Source organism: Haliaeetus albicilla, chromosome 2 (assembly GCF_947461875.1).
Source record: "Haliaeetus albicilla chromosome 2, bHalAlb1.1, whole genome shotgun sequence".
NCBI lineage: Eukaryota > Metazoa > Chordata > Aves > Accipitriformes > Accipitridae > Haliaeetus > Haliaeetus albicilla.
In genome coordinates this window covers 28868985-28893223 of record NC_091484.1, presented here as the reverse complement: position 1 = coordinate 28893223, position 24239 = coordinate 28868985, and the positions used below count along the sequence as shown (strand labels likewise).

The 24239-nt window shown below is 43.1% G+C and overlaps 1 protein-coding gene across 5 annotated transcripts in view; it reads right to left on the bottom strand.

Moving 5' to 3' along the window:
* Nucleotides 1-17421, bottom strand: part of TPK1 (thiamin pyrophosphokinase 1) — a 317863-nt gene extending 300442 nt beyond the window's left edge. For 2 of the 5 annotated variants that reach the window (XM_069812003.1, XM_069811993.1), the window contains exon 1: nucleotides 17086-17419. In XM_069812003.1, coding sequence (XP_069668104.1) covers nucleotides 17086-17128 — 43 coding nt within the window. In that variant the 5' untranslated portion in view covers nucleotides 17129-17419. Of the gene's footprint in view, nucleotides 1-17085 lie in introns of all 5 variants that reach the window. The other 3 variants (XR_011329666.1, XM_069812024.1, XM_069812034.1) reach the window with 3 other exon arrangements.
* Between the last annotated feature and the right edge of the window lie 6818 nt (nucleotides 17422-24239).

Here is a 24239-nt window from a genome sequence, read left to right as displayed (position 1 = left end):
CAAAGGATAAAGTCTCGGCATTGTAGACAGCATTTCCAAAGACAGAATTTAAGGTGACTCGAATGCTAACAACTAAATACCAATTGTAAAGATAATAATGTTACAACACGTTACATTTTTAAGCATATATCCCATTACATTTAATTGGAGTTATACATACATTTAAAACCCAGGAAACATAATAACCCATGAACAGCTTGAGTAGCTCTAGCAAACACCCAGAAAAAAGTACTTGCAAAGAAACCCCTTAAAGGTCCATATCTGTTTTACTGCAATATAACAGGAGATTCCACACTCTCTTTCTGCCATAAGAAGTAGTTAAAATTTGAAGAAGTTGTTACATTTAGAGTGAGTTAATCAAAAGGACTACTTGAAATTATTTTTTAAATTACACTTTGAAACAAAAAAAGGCTAAGATTGAGCAAACTTAGAGTAAACTGTACGAGCAGCACAATCTATGGAGGAATCTCCAGGACCATCTGGAGCTATATGCACTGACCACACCTTTCTTGTATCACATGCAATTTTCTGAGCATTGCAAAGCACAAAACATATTTCAAAGGATCTCTTGATCTCTTGAAAGTGAGACACTGAAAGGAGGAAGTCAATTTCTCAAATCTTAAGTCTGCTAGTGACAAGCCATGGATGTGAACAGTTTCCAAAATTTCACTCCACTATTCAAATCAGGGCCAAAAGGAGACCTTTTATGATACTTCCACTGATTTCAATGTTATGAATGCTAGCACTGGAAGCTGAAAGTCTTGCCTGTCACCCCTCCACTCCCAGTAAGGGACTGTCTCCAGGAAAATGCTGAACAGATATCTGGAAGGTATGATTTTCAAGCAACTTTAATTATATTTGTACAAAAAACTGCATGGATACTCTTGTTTCAGCTCCCACTAGGTTTACTTTAGTTTTATTTAAGTTCTTTTTGTTAGGAATGCATTTAAGTTGAACTGAGTAAGATGCTTTCACATCACAAGAGAATCCATAAAGGGATTTGTAGAAGTTTACTTACACAGTGCAGCTCATGCCTTTAAATAAACTTTCTCATGTGAGCAATATCAAACTGCCACTTGTCTCCAAATTCCCCAAACAAATTTAAAAGCAAGGTGCATTCTTTCCTCTCCAGCACAATCAGAGACTCTACTGACTCAGTGATGCTACTTCTAGACAATACCCTTTTTATTCCTAGTATGCTCTTAAGGGATCCCCAAGGAAACTTACCATGTCTAACAAACTACAAAAGCACATGGCTGGAATTTATAGAAATATTTCTAAAGAAGCCACCCAGAGAGAAAAGATTTGAAAGACAGTACACTTCATGATGGCCCCGCAAAGCTAGCAGTACATCACTTACCAGGAAAGAAGATACGAGTACGCACAATAGGTGTAGACAAATGTAAATAAGCAGGAAAGATCCTTCTAAATATAATCATGGTTGAAAACAGATGTGCATTTCACACTTTGAATAGGATTTGATAAATTCATAGCTATAGAATAAAAAAATAGGTTAGACAATGCACTGGAGGGGTAGTCAAGTTTCCTACAAATGAAATAAACAGAGCTCCATGATCTAACTGATTAAACCCTGTGAACCACTGGAAGGTAAAATAACCACCATTTTCATTAAATGTTCTGAATTAGCTAAGTTACATCTGCTCTTCTGGACACATTAGCCAAGCGAGCACTGGAGTGGCAATGCCTAGTTTCCAGCTCTTTGACTTTGTTTTCAAGAAAAATCAAATGCCACACATCACAGAGGATAGAACTAAAAGACATAAGAGAGAAAGGTGACGTTAAGCAGGCTGTATGCTCACTGGACCCCATTCACAATCTCAAAAGTAGCTTGATGCATTTGGTAAAAAACGATTGACATTTATGTTTTCCTCAGTAGACCTAATTAGGTCTGACATACATCCATTCACACTCAAATAGGCACAGAAACCTTCAAGGTCATTTTCCAATTATTTCCACATATACTGCCTCATTCTGAAAGGACTCGGAATCTGAACCTTCAAAAGATGCTACAGGTGCTGCTCATGCATCTTCTCTCAAAACCCAAACTCTTAATAAGAAAAGAATTCTAATCTCAGCCTCTTCGATCCCATTTTTATTTGTGATTGACAGAATTTTTAATCACACAAATGGTATAAGCGCTGTTCTAATATTGTGAAGTTGTTTTAAATGCCCCAAAAGCCAGTCCTGTTCATAAGACTATTATTAATGTAACAACATTAATATCCATCTGGAAAGTGTAAAAGGTGCTAAAGGATGTTAAAGTAAATTTTCACACATGGAAGACATTCAGATAACATAACTTCCCCAAAAAGGTTAAGAAAGATTAAAATTAAGATAAAGGTCACTTGAAAAGACACATCGCATTTAGCATGGTATCATGGGGGTGGTGGTAGAATCCCCAAACCAAAGGAGTCTCCTCTCTTTGCTTTTCTCATAAAAGCAGAGCTTGCTCTAGGTCTGTATAAACATTTTTATGAAATGTCAGCAGCCCATCAGTAGTCAGCTATATTTCCACAATGGTCAGTTTACCTCTGAAATGAGACTGAATTCTTAATTTAGTCCCTAAATACCATAGCATTCTGAATCCTGTCTCCTAAAAAATACTTCTTCCTGTGATTTTGTCACACATTTTGTAGTCTGCTGTATCATGAACTGAAAACAGCAGTCAAATCAACAAAGCGATCAACAGATTATCTCAGAAAAACAAGCCCCCCCCCAAAAAACCAAGAAACCTTGGTGAGACCTGTGTTTTTCTTCTATACCACATCTGTTCAAACACATTTGCTTTGCTTCTGATGGTGGCATTCAAACTGCCAGAAGCAGAGGCTACAATCTAAGAAACAGCAATGATATCCTTTCTGAAAGGGTTCAGGGTCTGTTCTTTAGGTTCCTACAAAGGAAACAGTGTTATCTTGAAATCTGCAATTAACATGAAAATTAAAAGAAAAAAAACAAAACTACCACTACCACTAGCTAAACTTTATAGCTCTTCAACAGGCTATTTCAAAAAGTATCATTGTCTTTAATTTATTGATGAGGAACTGAGGCACAACAAGGTTAAAAGCTTTCCCAACACTATGCAGCACAGGACCCAGGAAAAGAATCCAAGTACCTTCAGGTTCATGATAACTGGAAATGAGTAGGCTGACAAAATGCTACTATTCGTACTTCACTGCACACAAGACCCTTTCCCACAGACACCTGCATAAAAGTAGAATAACCAGCAATATTAATGTTGAAGGCAAAAAATAAATTTAGTGGCTGTGAAGAAAAAAATTACAACTTAGTACATAGCAGCTGAGAAACAATGAACCTGAATGAACATCTGGAGTGTCAGGACAAAATCCCCCTAATACATACAAAATGTTGTAAAGCACTAGGATATCAAAAAACTAAAATGATTTATCAGGTTTGTAGAACATCATGAGAACAGAATCAGAGTGTTTTCTAAACAATGCGTGTTTAGCTATCTTTGAATTCCCATATAAATATAATGATCTGCAAAATACCTCTCTGGCAAATATCTATGTTTTTTCAGCTGCTGGGTTTTTTTTGGCTGCCGGTCCTGTAAACTATACCTCCGCACAGGCTCTGAATACCTCCATGTTGAGTAGGACTCCATGCAAGTGCTAGGTTCAGCCAGGGGGCTTCTCTGCGCAAGATGAGACTTTAAAGTGTTCAAGGCAGGAACAGCATTTTGTCATCTACCTCCTCTACTGCAGATGTCCTGCGAGGACTTGAGTGTGCTAAAATAATAGGGCAATAATACATTCAAAGCTCATCCTTGTACTTAAACCTAAACTTCAGAAGTATAAGCTGCATTGTAAATGCCTTCCTAATTTAGACTTTTCTATAGTATATTTGGAGAAGCTTACTGTGTCCGCCTCTGTAACGTACCCTAGGTATCTTACACTGTTCCCCACTGTCTTATTCTGGAACTCTGACAACATAATTTTTGGATTTGGTGCCGATGCTAGCACATTTCAGACCTTAAACTCATCCAGTTCACGTTTCACTCTCACAGGAGACTGGCTATTTACTTCTGTCCTCTAAGGAAGCTCATAGCATGAATGACAAAATTTCAGGAATAATTAGGAAAACTAGTTTTATGCCCCTAAAGAACAAAACATCATCTTCGTCCTCTCAAGCAGGGTGTGGTCTTCTCTAAATAAAAAAGAATGACTTTTGGCATCCATCAAGTAAATTCAAGCCAGCACATCATTTAGAGACTACTTGTCTTTATTCCTGCATCTCGGTCCATTTATTTCCTCTGTTTCCTGACATTACTTTCTGTGCCCTCTATAGTCATAGCCTACTGTAAGAGTGGTAGCAGAAAAACTACTAGATTCAAAACCCCTATTCCCTTCCCTAGGGGAATCACCTACAGCTTTTGCTACTCCGTACTATTCAGCAACTTATGATATAGCAGTCCAGAAAATACTCTTCCCCAGCCTCCTTCCTCTGCCTCCTCTTCTCCCCTTACCATCTCAATGTATTTTATTTCTATGAAGCAGTTGTTATGAGCTACTAAGCACTGGCATTTGACATGCCCATCCAGGACCATCAAAATAAATTGAACATCCAGACAGAGGGTTAAGTAGAACTCACAATATAAGCACAGCTGTTCTTGGTGTGAGAGATCAAGGAGAACATCCCAGTGCCATACCCTCTTCCGAAGTGCTACAGTCTTCTAGGTTAGCAGCTCAAACTTTAAGTATATAGCAATTAAAAAAACCCAAACAAAAAAAAAGTTGTAGAGCAAGAACATAATTTGTTTCACAGCCCCAACTTGTGTGCCAAGATGTGCTGTGGAGCCAGTGGTTTGTTGTACACCATGCTTCAAGTGCTGACATGTTTTGACAACACTGCCACCGATTCTGATTTTTAAAGCTGTAGAGAGAGTCGATGTTCACCTCAGCCATCTGCCAATGCAGCTGATGAACACATTGCACACAGGTTCTATAACTGATGTACCTCAAATCACCAGGAATCCTGTAGTGTGAGGCATGCTTTCTCACTGGACATAATAACAAATGTATAAATTACACTGACAACAGGGTTTGTCTCTACAGTGACATGCATGGAAATTAAATAAATTAATTGTCAGTATAAAGTGGATTAAACTATAGAGAAACCCTTTGTAGATGCATTCTCTTGCTGATTTTTACCCTCAGAAACACGTACTCTCAGTTTGTGAAAAAAAATAGGAGCTATTTTCTGAAAGAAGTTTTCTTTTTGAAAGTCTGAAGTCCCTTTTGGACATCAAGAGAAAGCAGATTCCTAGAAAACTCCTGTCACAGTCTCTAGAAGACACTTCTGTTTCTTATCAATACAAAAAGATGATCTGTAAAAACTAACAGAATAAAAGAACTTGTAAATGTCCAGATTTTTTTCAAGGTAATCCCTCTGAAACCTCTAGAAATTCAAATGGAAATTAGCAGCAGTATGGAAACTGATGAAATGAAATCACAGAGACAGATTTCACCGTCTGGCAAATTCACAGCAATTGCTACACACAGTTGTCACTCCTTATTTCAGAACTTATGGAGCTTCACTCCTCATACCCGTTTTCACGTATTTGTGTACTTTCAATGTCATCTGTGATTTTGCTAAGAATCATGTTTGGATAAATATCATTACTGTACTGCAGAAGAAAGCAATAGTAATTTACAGAATTAAAACTTCAAACCACAAGAGTAAGTCCTGCTTGTTTGAGTAGCCCAACTGAAGCTAGCATAATTACCTGAGTGAGAAAGTCTATGTGGCCTGCCCTTCAGCACCCGATATGCATACAGGAAGCTCTCTCTGACTCTACATATACGATTCTTAAATACACATCTCAATCTCCTATGCTTTTGTAAATTTAAGTTTTGTACACCTAGTCCATTCCTCTTCCCCTAAGCAGAATCAGCTCTCTAGAGAATTCCTCTTCATCTACCATTAAAAAAGGAAAGGCTCCCAGTGACAGGGACTACATCATCTTCTCAAATAATGTATTCCAGTGCTTCCTCCTGCTTCCTATACTTTTTTCCCCTAATATCTAATGTAAACCTTCTTTGCTGCAGTAGAAATTCATTTCTTACCCAACTGCAACAGAACCAGTGCATATTTCCAAGGTCTGTTATGTATGCTCTTGGGGAAGCTATGAACGGGACAATTCTTCTGTACAGATAGACTGTCAGCTGCAAAGGTTCTTCCACTGAATAGAACAGCAGGCTTTCCTTCCCAAATTCTCCTCTTTTAACTAGGCTCCTTCACTCAAGAAAAAGTAACAAAACTCCTTTTACCTACTCTTTTTATCATAAGATATGCATTTTTCATATGTATTTGCCATTGGGGACAAAGAAGAAAAGGGAAGATTAAACAGCAAAGGATCAGACTACAAAACTATAAGTTTATAAACTCTCACAAAGCATTACTAGCTCTTACTACATATTCCTAAATTTATATTTCCTCTCTGCTGTTCTAATTTACATTATTTGGGCTGTATAACTGCATTATTTTAGAGTTCAGTCCCTTTGTTAGTACTCTGAAGCCTTACATTTATTCAGTTCCAACTTTGTTCTCAAAGGAAACTGGCTATTTATTTCAGCAAATGTATTCAGCAAATGTAAATCTGGGTGAGAAACAGAATAGCTGGGCATAATGTTGTATAAGTTCAGCATAACTATTTGCTCCACTGTCTAAATTCAAGCCTTTTCTTCCTCCTTGTGGGATTCACAATTATAATATTTATAGATAAATAAGGATAGAATCCATGGAAATAATTTAAAAGCTTTTGATAGCTCACAGTAACCAGCAGTAAATTCACCACACTGTGTAGTATAGCCTTACTGCAGCAAGTTCCTGCTGCCTAGGAACCATAACCAAGTACTACAGGTTTTTTTGGTTTGGTTTGGGGTATTTTTATTTAAAAAACACACAACATACTTAAAACATAAGGAGGAAGTACAGTCCTCTGAATTTCTGAATCACATCGCAAGAGCTCTGAAATCTGCTCCCAGTTCTCAAAGACCTCCTTTGTAACACGAGACTAGCCACTTGATACTCCATGCTGCAGTACCCCAGGACATACCGGTTCCTTTCTTTTCCCACAAGTCTGTCCTGTCTACTTAAATAGTAAGGAAAAGAAGTCTCTCCTTTGGTGGGCTAAGTGTTTCAAATTTATAGATTCAGAGGCCAGAAAGGATCACTGTGACAATCTAGTTTAGCCTTTTGTATAAAGAATAGCCTGAAATTTATTCTTCTTTCAAGTTAAGTATGACTTGCAACTGATTTATACTGGTGAAGAATCCACCTTTCTCTAAGTACAATGTTCAAACAGTTGGTTATTCTTCCCCACGTTAAAAATCTGTACTTAATTCAAGTATGAATTTGTTTGGCTCCAACGTCCAACCTCTGGGTCTTGTTATGCCTTTGTCCACCTGACAAAACATAGCTCCTGCAATACCAATGCAAATAATAAATTACACTATGTGTTATCTAAACAGCATCTCTCCTTAACTGCACGCCTGGGAGAGCCCTAACACTATCTTACTGGAACTAGATGACACTTAAAGCTTTTGGCAACAAGTAATGCTATCAAACATCTGTTGTGACACCCTTTTAAGTGCACCCTCTCCCACACCATATGGCCATCTCCACTGAGTGGTACCGCGGGGCCACGACCCAGCTCTCATCACTCCCTGTCCTCTCTGGAGAAGCCAGACACTGACTGGTAATTTCACACAGACTTCACACTCCATCAGCAGGAAAAACAGCCCACTGCAGTGAAAGGAGACATGCAGACCGTGTCGGTGTTGCAACACACTCTGCCCACGTCCCTGCCAGAAAACCCTCCTTGTGGAGATGTAGCATCCTCTAAATAAAGGATTATTGTTTTTTCTAACACTGCTGTTGCTCCTCCCAAGGGCCAACTGCTGTGTTCTCTCTCTGTGTAATTGGGCTTACACTTGGGGCTTTGTCAACACAACTATGGCAGTTGTGGGTGTAAGGAAAAAAAAATTTTAAAAAAATAGTCACAGAAGACAAAGCAAAACATTACATAGTAGATCTAGTTTCCCACTGACTTAAAAACATTTGTTGGCACAAAAATTTAACTTATGACCTTATGACAGGATAGCAGACTAAGACAGAAGAAGAAATCCTTCCACAGGCTCAAGTGACAAAACTCCTTACTGTAAGGGATGTTAATAGAGCAGTTGCATTACTACTGACCAATACATAAGAACAGTAGTCTAAATAGAGACAGAGGGAACTCAGAAATTGAGTTTCCAAGTGAAAACCTTACAACAAGTCAGTTCAAGGAAGAACATCTGATATCAGTGATTTTATTTCCCACAGTTACAAAATGACCATTTAAATCCTCTGTTCACAGTTTCTGAAGTCATTAGAAAGGCTCAAAGCCTGTGCATACAGTGCTAAATGTCATTCCCACAGTGGATTCTGGGCAAAGAAAGAAGAGCTAATAGGAAAGCACTCGCAATAACAGCAGGAATACGCCAGCACCCTGAAAAGACAGGATTGCAGATAACACCCTTCATTCTACTCTGAAGCCAGTGAAAGTCATTAGATCAGTTTGAAGCAGTCTTGCAGCAGTGCCCTTTCAGGAACACTGCTGTCAGAAGTCCAGAAAGCCAAGCACTAAGTTGCCCTTAACAAAAGTTTCCTCAATATTGCCCCCTTTTTATTTTTTTAAAGTAAAAAATAAATTGAGCTGCTCTTTAAGGAATCTGAAAGGTAAATTTTCCATTTGTAGCAGGAAATGGTGATATGGAGACAGATGATTTCACAGCAGAGTTTAATCACCTCCAGCGTACCCCAGGTTAACTCATTATGAAATGAGGTGGTCACACACTGCCCAACAGCTGTTCTTGTTGCATCTGCAGCAGCTAAGGCACTGCACCACTTCCTTTGGCAGTCCAAGTGTCCAAGCTGCAGACTCTCAAGCTGCCCTCGTTAACATTTTCTCTCTTTTGGATTCACAGTATGGCAAAACACTGCTTAGATGGTTATTCAATATAACTGTAAACCGGGCAGGGAAAGTGCTCCATACGGGGACACAGACTACACTCACAAGGCTGTGCTTTACCCCGAACAGCTTGCAGAGCACTCATTTCTAGAAGTGAAAGTGTTGCCTGTGTTGAAGCATCTGCATTACAGGCTTTCGGTTATGTAGTTAAAGCTAACAAAGATCTTGCCGCCTGTAAGCATTAGCAGTACATAGGTCAAACTCTGCAGGACAAACCTTGCCTTACCTTTCAGGATTTCCACCATACATAAAACTCTCACCAAGAGTGCACAGTCACAAAATGGAGCACCTGGAGATTGACTCTCTATTTGCACACCTGCTCTGTGACACAAGTCAACCTCAGGAAAGTTTCAAGTGATGCAAGTCACACCATCTGCTGAACAACTGCCTAAGCGTGGTTTCAACACAGCATCCTGAGCAAGTGGAGCTTTGGCTTGTGTTTAGGTCTCATCTGTACGTCAGTGCTTTGCTTGACACAGCTAAATCAGCTATAAGCATAAAAGCAAGTAAATCTCACACTTATACAGAGATTTCACTGACACACCAGTGCCCTTCTGCTATGGAAGGCAGCTTTTACCACCAAAGCCATTGAACAATTTGGTCAAAAACCATACATATAAATATTTCCAAACTACTCTCTTATTGCTGTGTTGCCCAGGAACAATGTTGACCGGATAATTCTGGGGAAAGAATAGAAAGGAAAAGAAGAGCTACAGTGAAAGAAAAAAAAGAAATAAAACAAAACAGAACCCACCTCAGCAGTCACAATTACAAAATAAATTAATTGTGAGGGGACAGGTTCTGCTACGAAATTCACTGGCCAGCTTCCCATTTATTTCAATTGGCCTGATAAACACATGCATCCCTCCAGCTTCTGTCCTGCCAAAGAGGAAGGCTGGCAGACAATCCATCAACACGAGCTACAAAGAATCAGCACTAGTGCTGAGAAAATTCGACTGCCATTCAAAATAAAATTCAAAGCTAGGAAATGACAGGAAAAGCCTTACAGCAGCTTCAACTGCAATTGGATATACAGCAATAGCTTTAATTTAAAAGCAATCCAAAAGCTACTATGTGTACTCTCTATGTAGAATTCAACTAACTGAATGTTCCTGTAGCAACTTTAAATTCTCAATTCTCTTTTTAATTCTGCAAAGGCAGTACTACACAAACACTGTTAATCATATTCTTCATGTTTAAGGTCAGAGTTGGATGGAAAGGAGAACCTGTTTCCATAAATTACATGCACAGCTATAATTTCCAGAAAAATGTAAGCCAAAAATATTAAGAACTGGTTATCCTTCACTGTGATCAGGTATAGTCACTTTGGTAGATGGGACAACTGACAGTTCTCTTCAATCTTTAAATTATTTGGCAATAGATCAGATTAGTTAATCTAGCTGGACACACTGCAAATTCCCCTCTCTCTGTAGAGATCAGAGTTGGAGAATGCTCTATAATATACCAACAAGCAGATGTATACATCAGAGGTCTCTCCTGTCAATTTACTATATTTTGTCCTGGGTAAGATCTACTACTGGGTTGTGGGTTTTCTGTTTGTTTGTAGGCTGGGGGGGTGGGTGTTTCTTTTTCTGTTTGGTTTGGGGGGAGGGGGGGGCCTCCTCGCCTTTTATCCACGTTTTTCAGCAACAGCACTTTGAGACCAGCATAGACTACTTTTATTATGTCACACAGAAACAATTTTTTTTAAATTTCTAACTAGTAATTTCCCTGGAAAAAGCACTAGCTAACAGCACTGTTCTTAAAGGTCCTAATCCCTTAGGTTACGTCCAAACCTAAAACTCACTAGAAGTAAAAAGCTGCTGAAAACTGACTTGGGAAGAGAAGCTGCTAGGCCTTTTACTTGTTTTCAGGTGGTTTGCTTGCTTGGGTTTTTTTTAGGTTATTTGGGGTTTTTTTTCCTTTTTAAGACTTTGATTTTAGGTTTTACTCTTGATGCTGCTATTTTCTGCATAGATTAAACTTTGATTAATGTCTCAGAATGTTCAAATCTAAAGCAAATCCAAAAGTATGCCCGGGATTTGTTATTTTGGATCTTGAAAAAATCTGAAACCTGTATGTATTATGTTTTCTCATGTGTAAATAAACTGCCTCATTTCTTTGCTTCATATTCAATTTCTCCATAAATCAGACTTGGACGAGCTTTGCAAACAGGAAAAAAAAGTCTCTTCTGTTTTCCACTTCCAGAAAGTAAACCTAACATATATATCTACATATGTATACACACCGATTCGAGATATAATGTAACATTAAAGCTGCTGTGAAACTGGTAATGTACCTTAAGAGCTGACCAGAGACATGCAAGTGAAATGCAGTAAAGAAAAAACAAAACCTGGAAGTCCACTATTTTCCTTGACTTGTACCTTCTTAAGATTAATATTTTGCTCTTTAAAGACTAACAAGTTTAAATGGTTTCCAGCAGTCCTGCACACATTTAATTGGATACAAACAACATGAACAGTTAAGGTGTCTGGAATAAGTGTACTTCCCACCTCCCTATCTGATGTTAAATCACAGGAGAAGAGGGGAAAAAAAAAAAAAGTAAAAAAGACTACAGGATACATTAAGAGGCCAGCTAATATATTTCCTAGCTTTAAGGCTCAATCTGCTACAGCTAAGTGACTCCTCACTTAGAACTTGGTGTAAGCTGCTCTTGAAAGCCTCAGCTGATGGGAAAAAAATCTTTTTGGAAGGTCTTGTTAATCTGAGTGCTTTACTATTGGTGCAAGCAGTAATGAATGTGAGTTTTTGTCTCAGAAGATCCAGTGACATCTTTATTGCTCTTATGCTCTGTTGGGCTTTTTTTTGTTGTTTTCTTTTTTGTGGTTTTGTTGTTGTTTGGGTTTGGTTGGTTGGTTGGTTTTTGGGTTTATTTGTTTGGTTTTTAAGATCCTCTCAGTCCCCTCCACCACTGTATTCAGAAAGCCAGCTATGCCCTATTAGTGACTTCAAGGTATGCAATTACCAGTGCACTGACACTGCACGAGATGAGAATCTATCATCCACGCAAACAAACAGCAACTGGCTTCAATGTCCACTTATTTCAAAAGGGGGCTCTCTATGTGTGCGTGTACAAAAATAAGTAAATGTACATTCATCCTCCTATTAGCTCAAATGGTTAAAGAATGCTTGCTGCCCCATTCCAAATAACACACCTGTATATAAAGCGTTTAAGAAAAACACTCCAAAAGCTATCAATGTGTGAAAGCCAAGATCTAACAGAAAGTGGTAAGGCTAACAATGATTATGTCTGCTAAATGCCATCTGTAATATTTCACTCGTAAGTGCACGTGTAAGTAATCTATACAATAATACTTACAGAACAACTGCTGAGTCAGGACAGCAAATTAGCAAGCAGCAGGGTCCAAGGCTGAATATTTACAGCTACCTCAAAAACAAGCTGAGGCATCCCAGGTAACTTGACTAAATGAATGGTGTTACTACTTCTATGAAATTAAGAGCAGGATCAGGTCAGCAACATTCACGTAAAACAAAGTGTTTTAAATGTGTTTCAATTCAAGAGATAGAACAGTTTAACAGCCATATGGAAGTGCTTGCTAATTTCATTGAGGAACTCCTGAAATAGTCTTAAAGGATTGACACCCTTGCTAACATTTTTCAGCTTTGGTGAACTCAATCATGGCTTTTGAATGATCTGATTCACCTACAAACCTCACTACTCTGACCAAACAGCAGTGGCACAAAACCTGTAAAATTACAGAGCAGTCCAATAATCTAGGACTCCATTTTCCATATGCCTTTAAGGCTCAGCAGCTAACAGAGACCATCAGGTTGATTTCCTAACCCCATGACTGTCTCGATTTCTACCACAGAATTTTGCATATTCGACTGCAAGATAATACATCATAGAGCCACGCAGAGCTCTAGCGAAGGGGCATTTAGACCATTATTGATGCTTATGCTAGGCTGGAGGTCATGCAGTGAATGGCAAACATGTCACCATTTTACAAGTAACTTTGAATTCTTAGTGTCAGAGAAAAGGGAACATTAAGGAAAGAGTTTAAGCCCCCAGCATTTAAAAGGGAATATGGTGATATAATCCTTTCAGAGGTAACTTGTTTACAGTCAGTAGCATTTCCAGGAGAAGACATATAGTAAAGCAAGAGACAATCAAGCTTGCAGAATGATGGAAGAGCATTCACAGCGTATTGTTGCTTCCTCTTGTTCTCTTTGCTTTAAATTCAATGCAGAATTTTATAGTCCCTTTGCACAAAGAGACAGCTATATATTTCCACATAATTCTGAAGTGGTCTTTATCCTATTTGTTGTGGCTGTGTCCTTCATGACATATAGATGACCTTGCTTCGGTGAGATGAAGCGAGCACATCCCTCTTCTCACTGGACCAAGTCTTAACCACTATCTCTCAATGCAGCATAGTTCAGGAGTGCATCTGGTTGCAGGACTCATGGCATGGAGGACTGGGGACAGGAGGGAACCAACCCTCGCTGGTAGCAAAGGCTCCCTTCAGTCATAGGAAACTGAGCTCCAACAAACCCTCTGCAAGGCACCAAAGACAGCAGAAGGACTAGATTTGCGTCTGCCTTGCAGTCCCTCCGCCTCAACAAGACAAGACACTCCTAATGGGAGGCACTGGATTATAAACTGAGGAAAATATCCTCCTTCTGCATCGCTCCACTTGATAAAGCCAATAATGAGCTGCATTTTAAGGACTGTGCAAGGCAAAAAATCATTAATCACACCTGGAGATGAGTGAGAATCCAAGCCACGTTATAGCACACAATCTAAAATGTTCCCTGTGAGAAAACACAGCTTAGTAGAACTGGCACTCTGCCCTTCTAAAAGTCTCAAGTGGTATTCAGGGGCAACCTTATCAGAGGATGCTACAGTGCTTCCGTTGTTAAGCAGTCACAAGCATAGCACACTCAGCTCCTAAAGTTCATGGTATTAAAAAAATAAATTAGAAACACTTGTGTCTCTGCAGAAGTGCCTGCAGCACAGTCTGGGACAAGCAGCAGGAGGCAATGATAGTGCAAGAAAATGGTATAAACAGCAGGAGGGAAATGTCTAGTCTATCAAAGGATGCTCCAGAAGCAACCAAGCTACTTTTGTCATGATTCACAGGTCATAGTGTAACATCACTGATTATCAGCTTTCTACAACAGCTGCATCACAGCTTCACGCTGTGAAGGTTTTGCCTGACCCTTTCACAGCAGCAAGCAGGACTTCAGGGTGGACTTCTGTGAGCCTTTTTAATGGTCTCATTTCATGAGGAAATAAAAATATATCTGTTTCAGTATGCAATACTCAAATTCAGAGCTCAATCCCACTTTTAAATTCTACCTCGTTACCCATTCTAAACTACGTTAAGCAAATCAACACAGTTCTGAAGAACACCGCACAGCTTTCTCACTGCGGCACAGTCATTTTCAACAGTGCTCCAGCTGTTTGACTGAATAATGTTCTAAGTTTCTGAGCATTTTAGTTTAGCACAGCAGTTCTCAAATATCTGCTACATGGACCTCAGTCAGGTGCTATGCAGGGAAACATATAGTCTACTATCTAAATAAGAACTCAGTCTAAGTACACTGACTAAAATTACCAAGGCACATGCGGCCCTGAAATTCCAATTCAGGTACCTAATATTAGGTTCCAAAACCTGTAAGTGTTTTATCCTATTCCGTATAAATATCAGCATAACTTCTGAACACCTTCAAAAAAAAAAAAGTAACCAATAACCTCCAAACATAGGTGATAAATCTTTCACATTCTCCCCACCATAATGTGTCACTGTGTTTGCACAGCGCTTTAGAAAGCAACCAGAAACATTATATAAATTGCTATATATTTTTATTATTGAAGGCAAGGGGACAAGGTCCATAGTACTTCAATGTCCTCATGAGGGTTTATTTTGTAACCTAGCCATCTAAGAAGCGTCACCTTCTACACAGATTAGCTTTATATTATTTGCATGCTTAAATACATCCCATTGAAGCAAACAAATGAAGGAACTACTAGTACTTCTTCACAAAGAATTCAGGATCCTCATTTCACCTACCCAATTTTGAAAACTTTATTTCTGAGTTCCCTAAGCAGGATACCAGATTTTAAACTGTGGAATTGCCAGATAAGTCTGCTCAACCTCGCATACTTTGAGCAGGATAAACCAATCTGAAATGCTGGTAATGAATGTTTGTAGTGATGACAAGGATCCAGATGCAGTACCACTGTGCATTTCACAGGCACACTATCCTGTGTAACCAAGTCAATTCATAAACCTGTAGCAGCCATTTCTCTAGTAGAAGCGGGTTTCCTGACACCCAGCTGAAGCCTCTGGTCTGACAAGGCTGTGGGTCATCTGAAAACTGTGAACAAACATCCCAAATCTTCAACTCCAACCAGACATAACCAAAGGAAGGAAGGGGCAGGGGAGACAGCTCCTGGAAACTGGGGACATATGGTACATCGTACCCAACATCGTACAAATGCCTATCAAAAGCGTCTTAGAATATAAATAGCAATGCCTGGTCTTCCCCAGGGAAAAATTCTTAATGTACGTTTTTGTATCCCCTTACTACACACTCTTAGTAAGCAGTTACTCCTCATTTCGTACAAGAGGACATCACACTGCAACAAATCAAAGTTAACCCATTAAAATCTCACCTCCATGCCCATTCCCTCTTTCTACCCAAAGCAATGATGCATCTCAAAATACACATAGACACAGGCACACAGAGTCAAATGTGCATTTCTGGCAGGAATGCCTTGCGTACAGCTTCACCTGTTACTAGCTTTGAACATACCCTGAAGAAGCTTTTTAAAAATCAGAACAAAGTGCAATTTAAAAAAAAAAAAATACTGGTAAGAGTTTAAATATCCTCTTAAACTGGTAGCTGTAAAAACGTACTGAATTGTTACATGCGTACATTTTGTTAAAATTCTTCCCTTCCTCCAGATGTTACTAGTAAATTAGTAACAACATATACCTCACCATGGCAGCTTAAGTCTCAGTGCCAGAACAGAGCAGAAAGGAGCAGTGTAAGTTAGAATTCAGCTGCTATGCCAAAATTATTTTTATGTAGCTTTAAAAATCATGTTATAGAAAGACAAAAATATTTACTGTTTATAACAGTATCACTGAATAGCAAGTTGGGCCCTACTGAATTAGATGCTTGCGAACACATAGCAAAGAAGAGGTGCCTACTTCAAACAGCGTACAAGCTACTTAGATGAGTCTGTGCTTATTACAGGTGCTCTGTCCTTCCTACAGATTATGAGGTTAATGATATATATTCATAACGCTCACCTCTCGAAAACAACAAACAAAAGCGGGAACACTCAAGAACAGCTTGGGAAAACAACAACAACAAAAACCCCCACACAAAGCCCAAGCCCCAAAGCCTGGCCTTGCAGAACCGAAGAGGCAAGCGGGGCGCATGTGGCGCCTCCAGGGGCGCGAGGCCAGGACCTTCGACGCCAAAGGCACATGGAGGAAACCGAGCCCTCACGTCCCCATTCCCCGTCGTGAAATGGAGCGGTTTGGACCACCAGATCTCGCCGAGAGACACGCTTCGCTGGAGCGCTGGGCGCTGCCAAGCCAAGAAACCTGCGGCGAGTTACCGGTTAAGCCCAAAGGGGTTAAGATTTTAAGCCCAAAGGGGTCAAAGCTTTAACTCCGAAGGGGTTAGAACGGTAGTAAATCGGTGTATTAAAACAGGACCCCCCCCAAGCGGGGCACGCTTGTGCCCGGCCGGCCTGGAGGGCGGTGAGCGCTGCGGCACGGAGACGGGCACAGCCCCCGGGGCAGAGCCGGCGGCCGCGCGGGCTGGCGGGCGGGCGGGCGCGCGCCTCGCGCCGCCCACGCCCCGGCAGCACGCGCAGCGGGACGCCTGCGGCTGCTCGGCGCCCCCCGCCCGGCAACGGGCCCGCCCCGGGCAGCGCCTCCCCCCCCCGCACCTCCCCTCCCCTCCCCTCCCGTCCCGCGGCGGGCCGGGGGCGGTTGGCGGCGCGCCGGGGGCGGGAGGTACCGTACCGGCGGGCAGGAGGCAGTCCAGCGGCGTGAACGCGCGCTCCATGGCCTCGGGCCGCCCTGCTCGTGGGGCAGGCACACAGAAACAGCACGGAGAGCCCCGCGGCTCCCGCAGCGCGGCGGGACCGGGGCGGGGGGCACGTGGGGATTAGCGGTGCCCCCTTCCCTTCTCCCTGAGGAAGGAAGCAAGGAAGGCAGGCCCTCCGCTGCACGGCCGCGGCGGCTGCGCCTTGCCCTTGAGCGGCGAGCAGGCGGGAGGCGGTGGCGGTGCCCGGCTACCTGCAGCCACGCGTCCTCCTGCGCTCCCCGGCACCCGCCCCCGGGGGGGGGAACGGGGGGGGGAACGGGGGGGGAAGGCGAGCCGAGAGAATCGATCGCCGCGGCGATCCGTTGCTCGGCGGTGGATTCAGGAGCGGGAAGGCGGGGCAGGAGGGAGCGGCGGCGCTGCCGGGCGCGGGCCGAGCCCCGCCCTCCCTGATTGGCCGCGCGGCGGCGGCCCTTGGAGGGCCTCTGCTGAGGAGAGGGCGGGCGGGCGAGCGGCATGACGGACAGCCCGGCCCGGCCCCGCCCCGCCCGCGCGGGCCCTGAGGAGGGAGAGGCGGGCGGGGAGGCGGCCGTGCCGTGCCCTGCCCTGCCGCCCGCTGCGCGGGGCTTTCCCGACCCCCCCCGCCGGGTCCGGCGGCTCCCACCGCTCCCCGGGGGCGTTTCCGAGACCTGAGCAACGCCGGCCTCCTTAGAGCTGCCTTTGGGGAGGCCGTCAAGAGCAGCTACGCCGCGAGGAAAGGTCGCGGCGTGCTCGCTTCTGCGTTTTCCAAATAAAAAAAGCGGCCGCCGAGGACTTCCTTTTTATTAAAGATTGTATCTGGCGTACCGGAGGGGTTACTTAGGGCAAAGAATAATAGACACCATCGTTAAAAAGAAAACAAAATCCGCGAGTCGCTGTCCGCTGGAAGCGTTCTGCTTTGAGATGCGGCAATGCGCAGTTCGCTCAAAATAAAAGTCGTTAATGGCTTTCAGCCGGTCGAAACGGAGAAAATAAAACCGCGGCTGCAGTCCCGCAGCGAGACCTCGGCCCTGGCCTGCGGCCGCGCCCCCCCCGCCGCGCTCGGGGGCCGGGAGCGCTCGGCTCCGCAGGCCCCCAGCCTGGCCTGGCCGCTGCCGCGGGGCTCGGCTTCGCCCGCCGCCCGCCCGCCCTCCTTCCTTCCCGAGGCCCCGCTGAAGAACGCGGCAGTTGTAGCCGCAGCTTAAGTTTCGGTGAAAATTACTTTAACATCGTCGCAAAGCTTGCGACACAGATCGTTTCTAACCCCTTACAGGCCCCTGACTGGGAAATTACTCATCTTCGGGCATAAATTGCCTGACGCCTGTCAAACCTAAGTTGGCGCTGGGAGCGCAGGGCCAAACTTTGCCCCCCCCCCCCGCCCCAAGCTCCCTCAGGGGAACTGCGCGGGGCGCCGCAGCAGGGGGCAGCAGAGGCGCACAGCCCGCCGCGCCGCCGGACCGGCGCCGCCGGGTCCCTGACAGGCACGGCCGCCGGGTCCCTGACATGGCCGCCGGGTCGCCTTCTCGAGCGCGCCCTCCACGGAGGGCCCCTGGGGTGGGAGGAGGCGGGAGGACGAGGTCTCGTCTTAGAGGTGTTTGGAGAAGGGCAGCGTGATAGTCGGGTAAGGTTTCCGGTCGGGAAGCGGGAGCGACAGGTCAGCCCGCTACTCGGTCCGCAGTGTCGGATCGACAGGATTTACGGGACTGGAGGGTTTGGGCGAGGCTGGGCCACCTGTGTCCTGCGCGACGCACGCCTGCGGTGGCTGCGGGTGCGCCTCTGGGCCGAGTGGCGCAAGCAGCGAGCCCTTGCTTTGGGCCTTTCGGGTAAGCTGCCCTGCCACCTGTGAGAGGTTACGCTCTACGAGCAATTTTAGTCTGCAGAGATTGATAGAAATTCAGAAGCATTGGAAGCGTTCGTGTCTTGTCAGTGAGAGAAAGGAGAGGTTGTTAGGAAACAAGGAAAAGATATTAAAGGGCATCAGGAGATTACTGTCGTTTACGCTATAGAAATAGAAAATGTTCTGTTTCACCTTTGTGTCACTTGAAAGTTTTCTTCCCTCTCCACTGAGAACTTGAATTTCAAAGGCTGTTAGGACTTCAGTATCATCTCAGCATCATTCTTTAAGCAGGTTAAGAACAACCAGGATTAGGAAGCAGCAGCTTGCCCTCTCGCCCAGGAAGTGAGACCATGTGGGAACCACCACGCAGTTGGCCTATGCTCTCCTCCTCTTAAGTAACTGTCTCCTTTTCCACTCCATCTTTCCTGCCCCCCTCCCCCCTTTCAATTTGCCAGGTACTTTCCTACTGCTGCGTAAAATTATTAAACCTTGCCAGGATAGCTTATTTTTCTTCAGTATCTCTGTTAGGGTTTTTTTATTTGTTCTTGGGGGGTACCATCTGGTACAAGTAGTTGCTGATAAGCAGCAGCGGCTTCTTATGCATGAGAACAATCATACTTGCTCAGAGGGAAGGTCCATCTCAGTCAGGACCCCAGTCCTGGTAATGTTCACTTACAAGCCTTCCTCATCCTGTTCTCCTTCTCAACATTTTTTTTTTCTTTTTTTTTTCTGTAAATGCAACAATTTCCAGCTCTCTGCTCTCTTCATATCTGACAAGACGCTTTTCCACCTCTGTCAGGCCTGGGGTTCCAGGCAAAGCTTTACCAGCCACCACTGCAAAAAAGTAATTGTACCTCTCTCTGCTAATCATAGTAATGCATGATTCGTGACAACAATAGCATTACAAAGATAAATCAGTCTTGAGAGAGAAGGCTGGCACTGGTGTCCTTTAAATCCTTTCAAGATGCGCAAGGGTCTGCAAGGTAAGGCAAGCTGCCAGCCCACTCCACAACTAGGTAAGGGGCAAACAAGTCGGCTGCGCTTTCTCTCCCTGAACTCTGGTTTCTTTCACTGCCCTTTCTTTCAGGTACGAAACTCTCATCTACAGTATAAAGCTCTTTTTAAGAGTCTACTCCACAGGAATAGCTTCAGTCGATGCTGAAATACACTGATCTCTAAGGCAGGACCTGACAACTATTTAATACTGTTTAGCAGAGCCTAACAAAGGTATCTAGTAGAGGAAGTTTCAGAGAGGCATAGTTAATAATTCCACCCAGCCTGGCATATTCTTTTGTGGACAATCCCTCAAGGATAACCAGCAGTCAGCAGGCTGACGTACTTTTTTGAGAAATAAGCACTTTCACTTACCTTTTGCACTTTACCTCTGTGCTAGGACATCAGTTGAGTTTTCCCGTGAAGGGCTACCATTTAATGAACTAGCGGCAGCTTTTTTCCCTCTCACGCATGGGAAATTCCTCAGTAAATATTACGCCTGTTTTTCCAGGTAGCATATAAGATTCAGCAATATTTCTTTCCTCTAGCTGGATCTCAAACCAAAAAGAAAGCCGCCTCCCCTGTTCTTTTCCTCTGGCTGTATATGCCTACATTACTTTGCAAGGTTTGCAGAAGAAGATACAGAGAGGCTATTCAAGAACGACATCCCAGGAGCACTGATCTTGTGCTTTGATTACTGCTGTCTCCTCTGATTAGCTAAAAGGAGGGCAGGTGACCTCAACCCTAAGTGAGAAAATAAACAGGCAAGCAGATGTAGTTCCTGAGTGACAGATGAGGCTGTCTGACAGAGGAAGTTTCTGAATGATTGGCAGGAAAGGTTGAGGGAGTGTTCAGGCCTTTTAAGCCTTCTCTGGTAACTAGCCAGCTGGTCATGCCTCTCACCTGATATATTTTCCATTAATTTTGTACAGACTTGATGACTGGTCTGTGTATGGAGAAACTGTAATTTATATATATTTTTATATGTGTATTTATATATGTAAAAATTGTTCTTACCAGACTCCAGCTAGCTTCCTCTTCTTTAGGAAAACTATTCAGAGAAGCAGGCAGTTGAGCAGCTTCTAGAGAGCACAGTTATGACATGACTAGCGCTGCACTTCAGCATGACTAAAACTGATCAGATGGGAAGAGTTGAAGGGTGATTAGGAGGGCAGCAGCTTTTATTTACTCAGAACATCTCCTGGAACTTAGCAAGGAAAGAAGAGGGAAGTCGACATGAATTGCAAGGGGATTTAAATGGGATTTACACAACAGGGCTAAAGCCTGCAGGGTTTGCTGTGCTTCCTTAGGATGATCAGTCTCTGCATATTCTGGTACGGATATATGGCCGAGGCTAACTTATAGTAGCATTAGTTGCTGCCAGAATATTCTCCTTCTTTCAAATAGCCCAATCTAGTTGAGACTCAAAGGTCTAGAGGTATTTAAGGACTTTGTCCAACAAAATGATAGGACCTGTCTGTAGCATTCACAGCTTAATCCCCCAGACCAAAGTCAAATTGGTCTGGTAATGCCAGAGATCACCGTTTAATGCTTTATTTTTTGCCCCTTGCCTTCTGCCATCCTTCACCAGAATAGGAGTCATATCTCTGTGCTTGACTGAAAAGTACTTTGGGTACCGTTCAAAAAGTATGGCAGATTTCAGTAATTGGAAACATGTATCTGAAGCCTGTTGATTGGAAAATATGTAGAATCAAAACTACCCAAGTATGTTCAGAGGTCCTTCTTGGTGACGTCTGAAACAAGCTGCTTGTAAGGTAGGGGACATTTGTTCCTCCTGCTCTTCCAATTTTATTGCTAAATTGCTAAACCTGTATAAGGCTGGCAATCAGGATTCATGCAACGTGTAACTGCTAAGAATCCTTCTCTCCACAGCTTAACTTTATATTAAAGTGAACCCAGAGTTAAAACTAGCAGGCTGGGATGGTTCATTCTGGTACCTATTCCAGTATTTATGCAGAATAATAACATTGGGAATGTTTAGCTAGCTCAGCTGTCTGATTGTCTGAACATCCCTAAGTGCTTTATAATTCAATAAATGCAGGCATCAGTAGATAAATGGGATGTTTTATTATAGACATTATATCCTTGCAATTCTCCTGTGCCAACAATTTAAGTCCCCACAACCTCCTTAAAACTCAAACACCAATTTGAAAGGTACAGTCATTCAGGGGGAAGAAAAAAAACACAAACAAAAATGACCTGCAAATAGTCACCAGCACACACAGGCAGACAGAATCTAACACGCACACTCTTCAAGTCCAGGTCCTAGAACAGTTAATAGAGCCAGCTTCACATTTGTTTCAAGTCCTAAAGAGATTATAATACAGTAAAAAAATACCATGTTAAGTGGAGTCAGTTTCCGTAGTGGTGTAGAGCAGGCTGGAGATAAACCTTATGAATTGTATTAGGTCACACAGTAAAGCAGAAGAAAATAGTGGTATAATAATCCTGTGGCTCACCAGGCAGGACACTGCGTTCAGAAGACCCGAGTTTTAATCCATACTCTACTACTGATGTGCATAGACAGAATCAAACCACATGGATCCATATCATCAAGTATATATAATCACTTAGGAACTAACATACCTTTGAGAGATCTGGTTTGTAGCATTCCATGCCTTTGTTTCCTCATCTGTATAATGGCATCAATGAGGTATACCCATACTTTTAAATCAACCTGAGATCAACAGCCAAATACAAATAAATCTGTATTACTAATGAATAGACAGATGGCATTTGTTTATCAATCAATTCCATACAAATTGAGAAGAATATTTACTGTGATCAACAATATTCTGTCATGAAGATGAATGAAAGGTAAACTTTGGAAAGAGGATTGTGTATTGAAGTGGTAACTTTCAGAAATAAGGAATTTTCATCAAATCGGCTGCTATCAAGTCACTATGGACAACGGTAAACAGAGATTGTGGGGTCTAATAGCTATGACTATATTCTTGACTTTGTGGAGTCAGGAGACTATGCAGACTGCTGAGATGTTAGGCAAGCTGTTTGGCCAACCTCGCTAGGAGTTTCTGAGAGACCTTTGCTGTGGTGTCCTGGCAGCACAAGAAGAGTTAAGAAGTAGGAACAATCCAGTGAGATGCTGCCCTCTATTCTGCCTGGAAGGATTGTCTTATTTTGTCTGGCATGTACAGGAACTCTCATTGTCTTCTCAGTGTGGGACAGCCAATGTGGAGAATCACTCCGCATTTTCCTCTCAGGACCATGTTTCCCACACAATCTAATTTCTCATGTAAGTGTATTCCACAGCACCAAAAAACGCATGCATTTTTAGTTCTCGATGTCTTTACCCTGAGTCTTGCTAACTGCACTACTCCTGCAAGCATAGCACTCTCAGTAGCTGGCACAAGGAGGCAGCATTTGGGAAACGAATATCGTGCATTTGGACTGGATGAGAGAGCAAATGGGATGGCATGGGATGCTGAGGTGTGAGGAATACTTCCCTGCATCTCTGGCCACGTCCATGTGCCACTGCATTCAGAGTGCGAGAAAGTAAGTTGCAGTAGCTTCACATGGTGGTCTGTCAGGCTCTCGTCCCTGTCCCATGGGAATGAAGTGGTCTTGCAAAACTGCAGAGGGCAACCTTTCCCTGCAGTCATTTGAGCATGCAGGGCAGTCAACATGAACCTAAGGCTGTGGAGATCAGAAGGTGAATAGTGTCTCAGGGTAAGAGCAGGGCTAGCTCCTCCTCACAAATTGGTAGTGTCACTTCTTGGCTGGCCTAAGTTTGGCCAAGGCCCGTATGGCATTCTCTGTGGTGATGACTGCCAGAGTGATGAAAAGCAGGGCCACTGTCAGCTGACATTTACAGCTGTATTGACCTCTCCCAGCCACTGCTCTAACTCATCAAAGTAAGGGAAGAAATGTTGCGTCCTGCAAGGACCTAAGTCTATCAGGGATAGTGTCGTTGGGAGGGGGAGCCACTTTGAGGGATCTCTGGGATGGAAATGATGGGAGGCACCCAGCTGCTTCAGCGTCTTTGTTAGGTTCCATAAAAGTGGCAGCAGCACTGTCTGATGAGCAGTTATAAAGGCAGCAATAGAGAGAAGATAATGGCTGCTATTCTGTCCCATTAGTCTGAACAAAGCTGCCTGAGCCTGCCCTCAACTCAAATGCTAAACCTGTTATGACTTGCTTGCTAATTCTGTCTTTGGGTCCCAGGTGGAGAGAAAAGAACGTCCTGCTGGGACAGAGGGCAGCCCTCAGATAGACGTGAGGAAAACAAGCTTCTCTCACTTGCAC